Source organism: Dermacentor silvarum, chromosome 1, assembly GCF_013339745.2.
Source record: "Dermacentor silvarum isolate Dsil-2018 chromosome 1, BIME_Dsil_1.4, whole genome shotgun sequence".
NCBI classification, from domain to species: domain Eukaryota; kingdom Metazoa; phylum Arthropoda; class Arachnida; order Ixodida; family Ixodidae; genus Dermacentor; species Dermacentor silvarum.
The window spans coordinates 288,428,340-288,442,490 of record NC_051154.1 but is presented as its reverse complement, the minus strand read 5'-3'; the positions used below and the strand labels follow the sequence as shown (position 1 = coordinate 288,442,490).

The following is a 14,151-nucleotide window of genomic DNA, read 5'->3' as shown; positions in this document are numbered from 1 at the left end:
GGTTTTTAAGAAAAACAAGTGCAAATTTGTCTTCAGTTATGGCGATGCGAGCAGCTGCAGCGACGGCGCAAGCATAAACTTGTTTCGCCGCCTGCCGGCAGCTGCAGAAAGCAGCCGGTCAGGGAGGTTTGCCCACGACCTCCTCGAGGAGGTCGTGGGTTTGCCGCGTATTGCCCGCTCCTGGAACACGCGGCAAACCTCCCTGACCGGCTGCTTTCTGCAGCTGCCGGCAGGCGGCGAAACAGGTTTATGCTTGCTTCGTCGCTGCAGCTGCTCGCATCCCATAAGTGAAGGCAAATTTGCACTTGTTTTCTTAAAAAGCAGGATTAACTGCGGTAAGTGTTATATTAAACGAATAAAGCAGGATTAACTGCGGTAAGTGTTATATTAAACGAAGCAGACCCGAAATTGCAATCGTTCTGCATAATTTGAGCAAGAACGGTGCAGCAGTGCGGGCAAAACCCCTTTTTTACCAGAATGCAAAAATTCTTCTAAATATTTATTATGCTAACAAAATTACTCTGCAATACTGAGATATTTGATCATTCATATATGCATCAGTAGGCACTTTAAATAATAACAGCTTTCTCACCGCACGATTCATGTCTGATCCCCCCCAGTGGGTTACACCATTTCACTAGGGAACAAGAACAAGAAGCTGCGGGCATGACTGCGACAGATCGGCGGCTGCGGCACAGCGGAACTACTTTGAGAGCATTGGCGATGTTAGCAAGCAACAATGATTCACCGACGCAGGCAACGCTGGGCTTCGCATCGTGAGCTTTGTTTTTTGTTTGAACGAGGACGTCATCGGCGCTCGTCTCTGACTGCTAAGGGGTCTTGCCAAAGGTTGATAACTACGTGTGTAGCTCTCCTGTGGGATATCTGTTGTTTTTCGATAGCGGGGGACTTGTCACAAGAGCCCCACATGCCACTACGGACGCCACGACTGTTATGAGTGGATCGCAGAGGCCATGAGTCTTGAGGATCCATTTTTTGTCGTTAAAGAGTAAGTTCCCTGTACGCACATTACCTTCAACTTTTTGCCGATTCCGTTCTCTCTGACTTGTATACCTTGATTTGTAAAATAAAGAAGAGTTAGAGGAATTTAAATGCGAATAGCGTGCTAATTAATGTTCTGCTTTTAGTAAATATTGGATAATTAGTATCGAGATGCAGTTTAAACTGAGCTGTTTCGCTGCAAAGGAATTCCGCTCTACGCATCTGCTGCGCAAGTTTTGCTTGTTAACTTTTTTTGTTTTATGCAGCTGCTCTATTCTTGATTGACCGTGGAATGCCGCAGCTGCTGCGACGTGCGTTATGCGTGATCGGGAGACAAAATTCAATAAATGTATCAGCTGACGAAAGAGACGAGCGTATGCACGAAGCATTTGCTCGCAACAGTGAATTCATAACTTCCTTAATGCAGCTTTTCTGCAGTGTTGACCGCTACGCTTCAGTGTTGAACGCGGAGAAAGACTACATTGATATCGTTCGCCTTTTGTTTCCGAGCGCCTACGTTTCAAAAGGTCGCGATAAGGGCACAAAAGTCCTTGCAGATCGCCGCATAAAGCACAAGATTAAGCAGAAGCTGACCCGACTGCTCAAACAGTGCGCTCTATTGCCATTGTGTTATGTTATCTTTTTGGGCGGATGCTTTTCCAACTTAGGTCGCAAGGAGCAGCAAAACAAGGTCTCATTTTTTTCATATCTGTATTGAATAATAAATCAAACATGATTGCATCCTTGCAGACATGACCTCACTGTGCTGTGTAAAATGTCACATTAGCGGAATATGGTTCTTTTAGAAATTTAACAAAGCAGTACCGACCTACTGTCATTTAGAATACTGCTGGTCTACTTCATGTGCCATAGGTCTGGCTAATTTCTTCAGCTGGGCTCTTGAAATCCACACACCTCAGACTCTTATCCAAATTGCCTGCTGCTTGCAGTCATGTGAATATGCTTGAAGTTGTGAATGTGGTACATGTGCTGATTGCGATTTTTTTTCTTCAGTGAAATTGTTAAGGCCATAGCCAATAACAAAACACTATTTGAGAGGTGGAACCAATACCAAGACCCATCAAGCTTACCAAGCAAAGAAGACATTGACTGGACCACAAGTGAACTCCGGAAGGGTCTGCGCAGCATAGAATGGGACTTAGAAGACCTTGAGGAAACTGTCGGTATCCTTTTGTTAATGCCTCTCATTATGGGCAGTTTACCTGATGTAGCCCTTGAATTAACTACTCACTTCCTTCTGTATGCATTACACTGAAGCTTTCTTAATTTGAAGTCTGTGTTTAGTGGCAAGATTCATGGTTTTATTCTTGATCTAGGTTCATTATGAAGTTCTGTCATGTGAGGTTGTGGTCAGTCATGTGTGCTGTGTTGCAGAGAATTCACACATTGCTTTAGTGTTGTATTTAGCTTTCAAAGTTAAACTGTCATTTTTTTTTTAATTTAAAATGCTATGCAAGCTATGTTAATGTGGCTTTCACAGATGCATTAGGCTTCTTGGTGGACACCTAATTTGTGGGTAATTTGGACAGTACAATCAACTAAATCTTATTAACCTCCTTATTTTTGTATTTACAGTATTCGTTTATATTGTAAACTGGAAGACATTTGTATGCTACAGCAAGCTTGTTTTGTTAAATTTCGTGTTTAGTTATATGCAACCAGAAGTTTGTACTCATTCCAGTTGATATCACATTCCGAAGTGAGAATCTCAGTGCAACTCTGCGGTGACGCAGCTCATCACACATTGCACGCTAGTCTGGAAGCAGGCCAGACCTTATAACAATTGTGCTAATGCCGAAAATAAGAAGTGACTATGCGACGAGCTGTGGGTCACTGTGGGGTGCATCTTTGTGCCGGGATTCTTGCCTCAGTATGGGAAATTAGCTGCAGTGAGTGACAGATTTCAGGATGCATATCTCAAAACACTATCCTTGTAGTAAAGCAAGCATACCAAAGGTGCTTTAGAATAAGTGTCTGAGTTTTCAGTATAAATGTATACTTCAAATGCAAACATCTTTAAATGTTATGAATTTTAGTTATTTATAGACTCTGTGTCAATAATTTCCCATGCACAATGTGTCCGCTAAGGAGCCTAAAGCAGTTGCGCAAGAAGAAGAACTAGGCTGTTGCCAAATAAAACATTCACATGTGGATTCTTCAATAATGTTAGTGAAAGTTCATCTTTAAAAGGCATGGTATAGATTTACATGTGCGACATCTGTGTTTAAAGATTGTGTCTGACTTTATCTGCACATAAAAATGGTTTGGTCTGCTTTCACCATGTTACCAAAAAAAATAAGCATAACTGCCATTGGGGGAAATTTGCCTTCCTTTGATGCAAAGTTAGACAGTGTCTTGTATATTTGCTTGTAATTGCATCTTCAAAGAGTTGCTGAACATGGCATTATCAACTTTTACCACCGACCGTGGTGGCACAGTTCCTATAGCATTCAGTTGCTGAGCACGAGGTTGTGGGTTTGATTCCCTGTCACATTTCAGTGGTAGAGGAATGTAAAAGTGCTTGTTTACTTATGTTTAGGTGCACGTAACCTAACTTCAGGTGGTCAAAATAATTCCGGAGTCCTCCAATACGCCCACCGTGCATATTCAGGATGTTGAACCCCAAATTTAATAATTAAACTTTTGCAACGTCTGCCATTCATAATACAGTTTTCTACGTCTCCTATGTCTAGGATGGACACTAAATATGACATCCTGTGGAAAATATTAAGGAAGGCCATCTTTTCATTTTTTTCGTTCTGCCATCTCTCATGGTGCTTTGTTGTTCACAGGAGCAGACCCTGAGTAGCATGTGTACATGCGGTCACGTGTTGCTGAGTTTTCTATCTGTACAGCGAAGTGATCCTAGGCACAAAATGCCTGCTCAATATATTGCCCAGCGCATATCCGTGGTACCCGACCATGTTACATTCCAGCCAACAGCCAAGTGTTTTGTTTTTGCAGATTAACCAGTTACATTTTCATGGCTTGTTTTAACTGCTCTTTTAAAGTAATGATGGGTGCCTTTTGGATAATTGTCAGAAAACAACAAAGAAATAAAGTACTTGACTGTTTACTTGAATGAAACTTGGTCGGGTACCATGGATATGAACTGGATCATTGAGCAGGCATTATGACCATGCCTGTGGTCACTTTGCATTGACAGTAACTTAGTAATTATCTGTGATCCAAGCAAGGTGAGTGCAGCCTACAAATTAGGCAATATACACAGTAGGACACCTTTTCCACTGAAGTTTTTAAAAAAGGTATTGGCACCAAAATTTCATCACGTCTTCTTTCTTTTTTTTTATTTCTAGAATTGTGCTAATGTAAGCACGGTTCATAAATGTAAAATTCTTTTTAGGACATTGCTCTTCCGTAACTTGCACTAGCTTCAACAGTTTAAGAAAAAACCATATTGTAGACAAATCCTGTTATAAAATTATTAGTGCATGTTGGCATGTTCAGCTGCATTTGGATGGTTGCATTGCATCACTCCGAAGATCAAAGTGTGATAAAAAAATTTGGGTGGCTCTTTTAAACGGTACACAAGAATGTTTAAGGGACACTAGAATGCTAAAGATACATTAAGGACAAATTACCCGTCTGCAACACCAAAAAAGCCACCCTTTTCATCAAAAAAGACTTGATAAGCCAGAAAAGATCCATAAACAAAAGGCTGGTGGTGGTACATGTTTGTGCACCAACTTGCCCGTAATATCATGTATTTTGACATCTATTTGGGCGTAGTTAAGTTATTATTGGTAAAGGTGGATTGTATTGTAATTCTGAAAGAGACGAAAACCGAATTTAGCAAGTTTCAAGAACTTTTACTGAACCATGCTGGACCGAAACATGATCAGATACTTTGGAATTAATTTTCTCTTTTAATAATCAACCTATCACCATGAAATAAGAATAAATGGGCTTCTGAAACAATACTTTATTAGTCTAAACTTAGTGTTTATTTTTAATATCCTTTTAAGTTGAGCTGGACTGGTAAATTACATTTCTTGAATGCCAGAAATGCCAGTCTTACTGTGAGCAGAGTCATGGTAAGCCAGAAACGAAAGACTGGGCTTAATGTGATGTCATGACGTTTGCACAATGCCTGCTCGTGACTAGTTGATAGTTTGTTGATGAACATGGATTGCATTGCATTCTGAAGGAACTAAGGACTCAACCTAGTTGGTTTTGATAATATTTCCTTAGCTAAAACGGCTCAAGCATGCAAAAATACTTTCGTATCTGTTATGTCATGCTGACATAACGGCACTGTGGTTTGGGCGCGAAATGGAAAAAGCCGAGACATTGCCCTTCCATTTAATAACCAACCTTCTTTCGATAGAGAAATAAAAGTTCAGTATTGAAAAAGAGTTTTTACCCAACCAAACTAACTTCTTGGTGCTCTTCACTGTCCTCTTAGCTACAAATCTGCTCTCTGGATTAGATGGTACATAATAAGTGCTCATATTTGGCGGCAAAAAAATAAATGCTAAACATGGATGTGACGAAGGCAAGAAAGAAGTACAAAACTGTGGTGCCTTCTTGGAGCCATGTCACGATTGCACTAGTTATTTGCATTTCTTTTGTATACTTTTTTATTGCTGCATCTTCTCTGCCTTGATTCATAACCTTTATGGCACTAACATCCATACTTCCTTTAAATACAAGTGGGCCATTGAGTTCAGCTGTGAATAGGCTGCTGACATAAAACTGCAGTGACTGTATATGAGCAGAAAGCAATATTCAAGCAGCCGCAAGGAAGCCACACTGGTTTTAAAGGCCCGACCACACATACGGTGTTCCGATCAGCTGGTGCTGCCTGATTGTGGAAAAGTATAGAGGGACTATTTGCTAAATTTATAGCATTTACAATAGCAGCTATTAGTGCAATTTACTTGGGACATGTGCAGGGCACATCATGAGTGTGTGCCAGGTAGTGGGCAGTATAGGCCATTGTGCCGACAGGCCATGTGGATAGAGTGAGATTCCAAAAATATGCAGAGTTCCCACATAGGATCATAGTTCAGTGTGGAGGCGTTCCTGAAGTGAACACGCAACTTGCTCCTGCTGACCCCGATCTTCAAGGTGTGCGTGCCAACATCTGGCATGTACCATTCTGGGTGACACTCGCGTGTCTTTTCTTGAAACGTGTCGACAGAGGAACGGGAGAGAAACCTTATTGTATGAAGTGGTTTGGTTCCAGAAGCTTTTTGTCTTGAAATAATTGTAGCTTTTCCCACAATCAGATAAGAGCTGACGCCAATGCCATGTGGTCAAGCCTCATGTTCTTCCTGTATCCTATATTTACACCTTTTTTTTTCCCTGCTTCCTGTCAAGTCTTGATGCTAGTTCAAGGAGTCTGTGCTGGGTAACTTGGCCAACAGGTGGCAGTAACCGTACTGCCAGCTGTATATAGCTCTGTACTTTATAAAAGCTGTGGACAGCTGTATAAAGTTTGCTATGTGTAAGCTGACAACTTGTTCTTCTCTTTTTTTTTTTCGCTTCCATTTTTCCTTAACTGCTGTTTTTTCAGCTATTGTTGAAAAAAATCCCAAGAAGTTTAAGATTGATGACAAGGAAATCAAAAGCAGAAAAGCCTTCATAGAGCAGTCCAAGAATGAAGTCAAGGTTAGTCATAGATGAATTGCAGCAGAGTGCAAATATGAGCTATTTGGTGACTTATTATGGGGAAGGAAACAGCACAAACATGGTACAAAAGCTGAAGGACACAGGATGTGCTGCTGCGTCTTGCCCTTTAGCTGTCGTCTGTATTTGCGCCGTTTCTGCATTGTCTGTGAATGTTCTTTCCATATTTATTTGCCCAGGAAGTGGTGCATTTTATACATTCAAGCCCCTTGATATCGAATCCATGGAAGGATGCCGATCAGCCTGATAATCATGCAGTCAGTGTTGGTAGAACAACGTGAGGGTGTCCTAGATGGATGCTGTGATGGAATCACTGCATACCTTTATAAACATGTTTATAGGAGCATGAAGAAGACATAGATTTTCTGGGTACTTGTTTCGATGTAAACAGGTTTTTCAAACTTGTGAAACATAAATAGGTGCTGAAGTTTGTGTATTGTGTTAAACACTGACAGGATCATCTTACTTTGGCTTCATGCATTTATTTTTCCTATCATCTCGTATGGATTTTCTGTAGATCCTTTACCAACAGCACGGTAACACATCGTGATCTGTTGTCACTAAAAGGTCAAGACAGTAGGGCAGGCCTTTTTGAGGCAGCATGCTGTAGCGCATTTGTGTCTTAAAGAAATGGAGGCTCTGCGGTCTGTCTGCTGCAGAAAGATGAAGTCGTACCGATAACTTCTTTATAAAACTTTTGTCGTATAGCCGCATAAAAGCAAACTCAGCAGTTTTATCTATGTAAAAGTTGGCGCAGTGTGTGCGACAGCCTTGCCCATTTGTTGCAGCTGTATTTTTTATGCTGCATTATTATCGCAACGCGAAATGTTTTGGAAATAGTTATTATATTGGAAGTTCATGGTGGTTTGGTACAATGTGGTGTGACCAAGAAGTTGCAATATTTGGGCTTGAATCGTGTCTAGTTGTCCAGTTGTTGACCCACCAATAGCCCCCACTATTGATGAGAACTTGGTAATCTTGTGGTGCATAGTACTAAATTCAGTGGAGCAAACGGGGATCAAACAATTGCGTTGAAATGTGTCAATGTGTGCCATGTATTTCTTTGTGCGTGCCCATCGTCTCATGAATGTACAGTCGCGAGCAAAAGTGTGGAGACCAAGGCATCAGCAAAAAATTTAAATATATTCAAGCGCAGCTCCACGACCTCGAATTAGCTTAATACTTTGTATTGCTCAAACACGCGCACGAAGTCGTGCGTTCTTGATTTGAGCCGGAATGCCCAGGCTGCGAAGAAAATAAAATAAAATCGTGGCACCTTTGGCCCACAAACTTTTGCACGCGACTGTACCTAAGCAAACACTGAGACATGCACTGCTAGCTTTGATGGCCTACAGTATTTTTTTTGTTGTTGCTTAAAGGCATTCAATGCAGCAGCATCGAATACAATCAGGGATACGTTGAGCACAACCTCCTTGCAAGTGTTAGAAGAGCCTTTCATGGTTTTCTTGCAGTGATCTTGTACAAAATTTGCATAACGAGCACAGTACATGCTGTTACTTTTATATCAAACAGTTTTAGCAGCCTCTGTAATTAGTTGGGAATGGTCGGTCTTTCTGCATGCTTGTAGTGCACTGTCTGCTTGAGACACACACCAGCACCTAAACAGAGACAAATATTTATTTGAGGGTCACATAGGCTGTTGGTGACCAAAGGCTGCTGCTGGCTTTCATGGTTCTGGCCTCATCATGTTAGCCATTGCAGACTATGGCCCAGCGTCAGCACACTAAAGGCAAATTGTAAATTAGTGCGTGTGTATATAAAATATGCACAGAGCTTACGCCCCATTTCTCGTGTTATGTGGCATTGTCTTGTGTTAGCTTGAGTCCTGTGGCTTCTGTTCACCTTAGCAAACAAGTTATTTTGCAGTTTGTCATTTAGCACCTAAAACAGTGTGCCCTCGCCCTTCTCTTCCACGTGTACAGTGCATGAAAGAAGCAATTCTTGAAAGCAAAGCTAAAAATAAGAAAATGAGACCGTCCAGCATGGTAAGGAATTTTTCCATTTCCTTGTGGATATTGAGGTAATGCTTTTGCCGTGGTTGTTTGGGACCTTCCTTACATTTGAAGTGACCAGATAAATATTGGTCATGCATTAGCAGGAGTTCCATTAAAGTTACGCTTATGCATTTTGATTTGCAAGGTTGGTGTTCAGCATGAGCGACGAGTCACTACCTTGTGTGTGGTGATGTATAAACCAGGTTCTACTGTATGCTTCCAGGAGCTGTTCAACTCGTCACGAACAGCCAAGTACACAAGCCTACGAAATGAGGTCGAGAGTCCCGTTCGTCGGCTACTGGATCATACCCAGCAGCAGCAGCAGGTGTGCAGATTGTCCACTTGCCATTTCGTAAAACAAATCCTTCATGTGCTGCGTGCCTAGTTGATATGGCACTGGTGAAAGGCATTACATTCTTTAGGTATTCATAGCTTTTATTGGTACATTGAGATAGAACTCAGTGCACCAGTAAAACTCGGAGGGGGGGGTTGTCGCTTAGAAGTGGCAAAAGATGATGTTTTCTTGCTTTATTTGGCTCTGTCGCCTTTGATTTAAGATGTAGTTTTGGCTGTGTTGCAAGAAATGTGGTGTCTTGGAGAAGCATAGCTCAGTACCTTTTTCTTCTCGCATTTTGCTGCAGAAGGTGTGGTTCATGGCTAGGTATTCCGACTTGCTGTGCCACCCCCCCCCCCCTTTTTTTTTCCGATAAAGTTGCAGTGTTACTAGCTTCCAGAGATCTGCATATAAATAATAGCACACAGGGGTGGGACTCCTGCGCCAATTGCGCATTTTTGATACAGATGCAAATTCCTGCGCTAAACTGCGCCAAACACAGAAAATTGACTGAAATTGTGCCACGCTGCGCCAGAACGGCTTTGGCAATGGCCGCGAACAGCAAGCTGATTCGTTCTCTGAAAAAGAGTGCAGCCTTTCTCGTTACGCACACCGCGTGACGGCACCTCCCGCAGAGTTTCTCGTAATTTTCGCGCTTATAACACTGGACTTCTCAGCGCTTCCGGCAAGTGGCAGGCGCGCGCGCGGCCACTGCCGGCTGTTGTCGCTGTTGTCGGAACGGCTAGGGCGGCTGTGTTTAGCATAGAGTTACTATAACCAACTCTAGAGGAAAAGCTCCCCATAGCGCCGATGTATTGAAATTGGGAACCGCAAGGGCGCTGCCATGTTGCTACCCTATGCAGGCACGCAGGTGCAGACGGCGAATGTGATTCAGACGAGGCACGCGATCAATGCGTTCCCGAGCCTCCGTCAGTATGGTAGCGCCATGTAGTTAATGTGCCTGCAAACGCAACCTTTTAGACATTGTAAATTTTACATCGAAATTTTCTGAATAGCCATCCGGTCTTTCTGGAAAATGTACGGAATTAACTTCAAAAGTTGTCCGTGCCTACGTGCTACGTGTAAGTGATTGCTTTTGCATAATATGTTGAGTATTGTTAGTGCTACAAAAATGAGTCGTAGCAATGTGGCGGCGCCTATGCCGTTCCCACTTTTTTTTCGACTTGCTCTCCTCTAGAGTTAGTATACTAACTCTATGGTGTTTAGAGTGTACTAGAATACGGTTGAGTGGGCCGAGCGGTGCAGTGCTCCCTAGCTGAGGTGCAAAACACCAAAATGTAGGCTGAGCACTGTGAGTGAACTAGATATTTTGGAGGCATGCGCTGCAGCGGGCGAAGCGGGTGGGCGTCTGGTCCCCAAGGCCTGCTATAACATAAAACTATTCCAATCTGTTTTTATGCCCATATGGGCGAGGCGTGAGCCATTTTGACCTATCGCGAAGGGCTAATGGCAGATTTGGAATAAAACGTCGCAGTATCGCCCGAAACGCGAAGCATCGACTGCGATACCAAATTAGTAGACAGCTATAAGAAACAAGAATAGTAGTTTTATCGGCCGTATAAACTTGTAAACATGTGTTCACTCACTGAATTAACAAGCATGGTGTCACGCATGCTGAAGCAAACATGTACACCTCTCATTCGATTACCGCAGAAACTTGCTGGGAAAACACTGGAGTGAGCAAGCGAGGCAGCAGCAGCGAGCGAATTCACCTTTGTGCTGCCTCGCTTGAACATGACCTAAGCGGCGAAAAACGGCACACATGAAGCTATCACCACTCGCACTATGTCCCTATCGCAGATCGCTTCCAAGATAAGGCCCGCGTGGCCGTGCCATGCGCAGCAGCCGCCGCAGTAGCCTTATGCGCGATGGGAGACTGCGTGCTTCGTCCCCGATTTCCTCTCTCGTGCGTGTGGGATTGAGCCGCCATCGTCCGCTGATCTTCACGCTTTCACTCGCACATACAGTATATAGCGTGCGGTGATGATGTTATCGCTCCTGGACTTTGTATGGAACATCATGGCAACGCCAGAAATGCGCCTGGAGTGCCCATATAATTGCTATCGCAACAAAACGGATTGGAATAGTTTTACATTATACCAGCCCAGGGTTGATTGCGGCTCTCTTGGTCTGCGGTGACATATGGTGACACAGAAATTATGTTACAGCATCGATTGGACCGCATAATTTGAGAACATTTCCCGCTATCGTCATGAGCGTAGGTGTGGAAATATGTAGTTTGATCGTTGTGCAACCGATGTTTCCGGGTTTACAGGAAAGCATGCGCCAAGCCGCTCGATCCACTCTTCCATATTCTAGTATCTTCCACTATGAGCTTCCTGTTAGTTTATTCTGTGTTTCGTCATGGTTTAGAAGTGCGCTGCCGTATTCCATTGTTCCACCAAAATTCAGATTGGCCTGCTCCAAACTGCTTCAGATTGAAATTTTATCTGCTCCAAGTTGCTCCAAAATGAAATTTAGTCTGCTCCAAGCTGCTCCAAAATGCAATTTTGTCTGCTCCAAAACGCATTTTGACCTGCTCCAGAAATTGCGCCAAAATGACTTTGGACAGTCCCACCCCTGAGCACATAAAAAAAAAAAAAAATAACAGGCCCTTTGTTAAGCTTAAGGGGGGACGTGGCTTTGAAAATCAACTTCCTCATTTCTTCATGGATTTTGATGAAAATTGGCACAAATGTTTAGAATGTCTCCCTAATACTTCCATAAAAGTTTCAGAGTGATACCTTGAGAACATTTTATTGAGCAGAATTTTTCTCTCTTGAACTTTCTGGAGGGCCTGGAGAGCTTAAAAAACATGATGGAAGGCTCGTTGAGTATTGACTGCATAGCTCAATGCGTGCTGAAGGTCGTGACAGTCTTACTTTTTTTTTTTCGCAACATAAATTTTTTAGATAGTCATTTTTCAAGTTACCTTCGCACCAAGCACACTTTCGGGGTGAACGAATAGCCACGCCATAAATTTATAAAATGTCAAGATAAAAATGCGAGACTGTCTCGACCTGCACTGTAGTCCAAGAAACGTGACAAAAAAAACAGAATCAAAATAGGCTAAACGGTAACGAAGAAATCAGCTCCAGAAACTGAGCAGAAAGGCAAAAAAACAGTTTTGAGAAAACGGCTCTCAAAGTTGCACCTTCTTTTCAGTTCTCTAAAACGCACCAAAGTTGTAATCTTTGATGTGTTTTGTGACGTGGGGCTTCTTGGACATGTGGCATCTGGTCTGCTGAGCCTTCGTTCTGCCTTTTTCATGTTTGTATGGCATTCTTTACTGCTGCTCTACAAAGAGCATGGTGCCTGGGTTTCAAACCAAGTGAGGTGCAGAACTATGTGGGCATAAATATACAGTAGTTCTAGCGTTGTATCTGCAGACTGCCTCATTGATAGCAGCCTATAGTGCAGTCAGTGAGGCATTGTTTTCTTTTGGTAGAATCGACCATGTTACTGAATGAAGGCTCTCAGCAGCCTTCTGAATCATCTTCCATTGACAATGGCTATGGAGGTTAGGAGAGCCACTGATAGGCAGCAATGCAGCTGCTAGGTGCTTTCCAGCCTGTACTTTTTGTATCATGCCTCACTTCTACAGCCAGGTGTCTGTGCCAGCCCAAGTGGCCTAGTGAACAGAGCTCATGATGAGGTTCTCTTTATGAAGGGGTGGTATGATAGGTATTATTACTAGATATCGTGGCATTACGATAACAGAGTCGGCGCGCGATGTGCTAAGTCGCGGGTCGATCCGTGGTGCCGATGTGCGAAATGCCTGGTCGCGGGTCCGCGGAATAGACGCTCGACGAGCTTAGTCGCGCAGTCCGAGGTGCCGATGCGCGAAATGCCTGGTCGCGGGTCCAAACGCTCGGTAAGCTCAATCGCGCAGTCCGAGGTGCCGACGCGCGAAATGCCTAGCCGCGGGTCCGAGGAATAGACGCTCGAGGTGTCGACACTCCATGAGCGATGTGCCGACACGCGAAATGCCTAGCCGCGGGCTCGAGGAGTCGACGCTCGAGGTGCCGACGCGCTGTGCCTAGTCGCGGGTCCGAGTCGACACTCGCTGAGCGATGTGCCGACGCGCGAAATGCCTAGCCGCGGGCTCGAGGAGTCGATCCTCGATTAGCTTAGTCGCACAGTCCGAGGTGCCGACGCGCGAAATGCCTAGCCGCGGCTTCGAGGAGTCGAGCTCGCGGTGCCGACGCGCGAAGTGCGTAGCCGCGGGTCCGAGGAGTCGACACTTGTTGAGCGATGTGCCGACGCGCGAAATGCGTAGCCGCGGGCTCGAGAAGTCGACGCTCGGTTTGCTTAGTCGCGCAGTCGGAGGCGCCAACGCACGAAATGCTTAGGCAAGGATCCGAGAAGTCCGCGCGCGATGTGCTTCATCGCCGAGTCGGAGACGCCTACGCGCGAGAGGCTTAGCCGAGTGTCCGAGCATTCCGTGCCCGAAGCTCGGTCGCGAAGTCCGCGTCACCGATGCTCGGAATGCTTAGCCGCGGGTCTGAGACGTCCACAAAAAGCGGGATCGGCCACAGTACTGCTATGTCCACGTAGCGCCCGCTTTAACACTCGTCGAAATTACGGAAACTGTCCGGAGCTCGCGAGGAGACCGCAACAAGCGGAGCAGACGACGCCATCACGGAGCGAGCACCGAACCAATGGCGAACCGCGCTGGAGTCACGTGGCGGGCGCGGCCAATCGGTGGCTCCGGCACGACCTTCAATCATTTGCTTTTTGTGTGCTTGTTTCTGTATGGAGGAGATAGCTGAAGCGGCAGATTTGAAGACGGAGAATTGCGCTTTCCAACGAGACCAAGATGGCGGCGCTCGGTTGCGCCGTTCCGAAGATATCGTGGCTTGAAAAACGGCGTTTTTTCGCGATTTCCGCGGAATTTTTCGGCACCTTGGCTGATACAACAATTTTTTTAGAGCACTTCTACTTGGTTTTCAGTGATGATATTTCGGAATCAGATAGAATAAGAGTTACAGAAACTGAAAATGTGATTTTCAAAAAATCGATTTTTTAGCCATTTTTCGCGATGCGAAAGCCGCGTCCCCCCTTAAAGAAATAGTTATATGTAGCAGCATATTGAAACAAATGGCA

The 14,151-nt window shown here is 44.3% G+C and overlaps 1 protein-coding gene across 2 annotated transcripts in view; it reads left to right on the top strand.

Moving 5' to 3' along the window:
• Nucleotides 1-779: 779 nt before the first annotated feature.
• The window catches only part of LOC119437199 (syntaxin-6-like), a 65,578-nt gene continuing 52,206 nt past the window's right edge, over nt 780-14,151 (top strand). Inside the window, exons 1-5 of one of the 2 annotated variants that reach the window (XM_037704253.2) lie at nt 782-1,009; nt 2,017-2,186; nt 6,563-6,657; nt 8,619-8,681; nt 8,914-9,015. In XM_037704253.2, the coding sequence (XP_037560181.1) occupies nt 975-1,009; nt 2,017-2,186; nt 6,563-6,657; nt 8,619-8,681; nt 8,914-9,015 (465 nt within the window). In that variant the 5' untranslated portion in view covers nt 782-974. Of the gene's footprint in view, nt 1,010-2,016; nt 2,187-6,562; nt 6,658-8,618; nt 8,682-8,913; nt 9,016-14,151 lie in introns of both variants that reach the window. The other variant, XM_049660356.1, reaches the window with a different exon arrangement.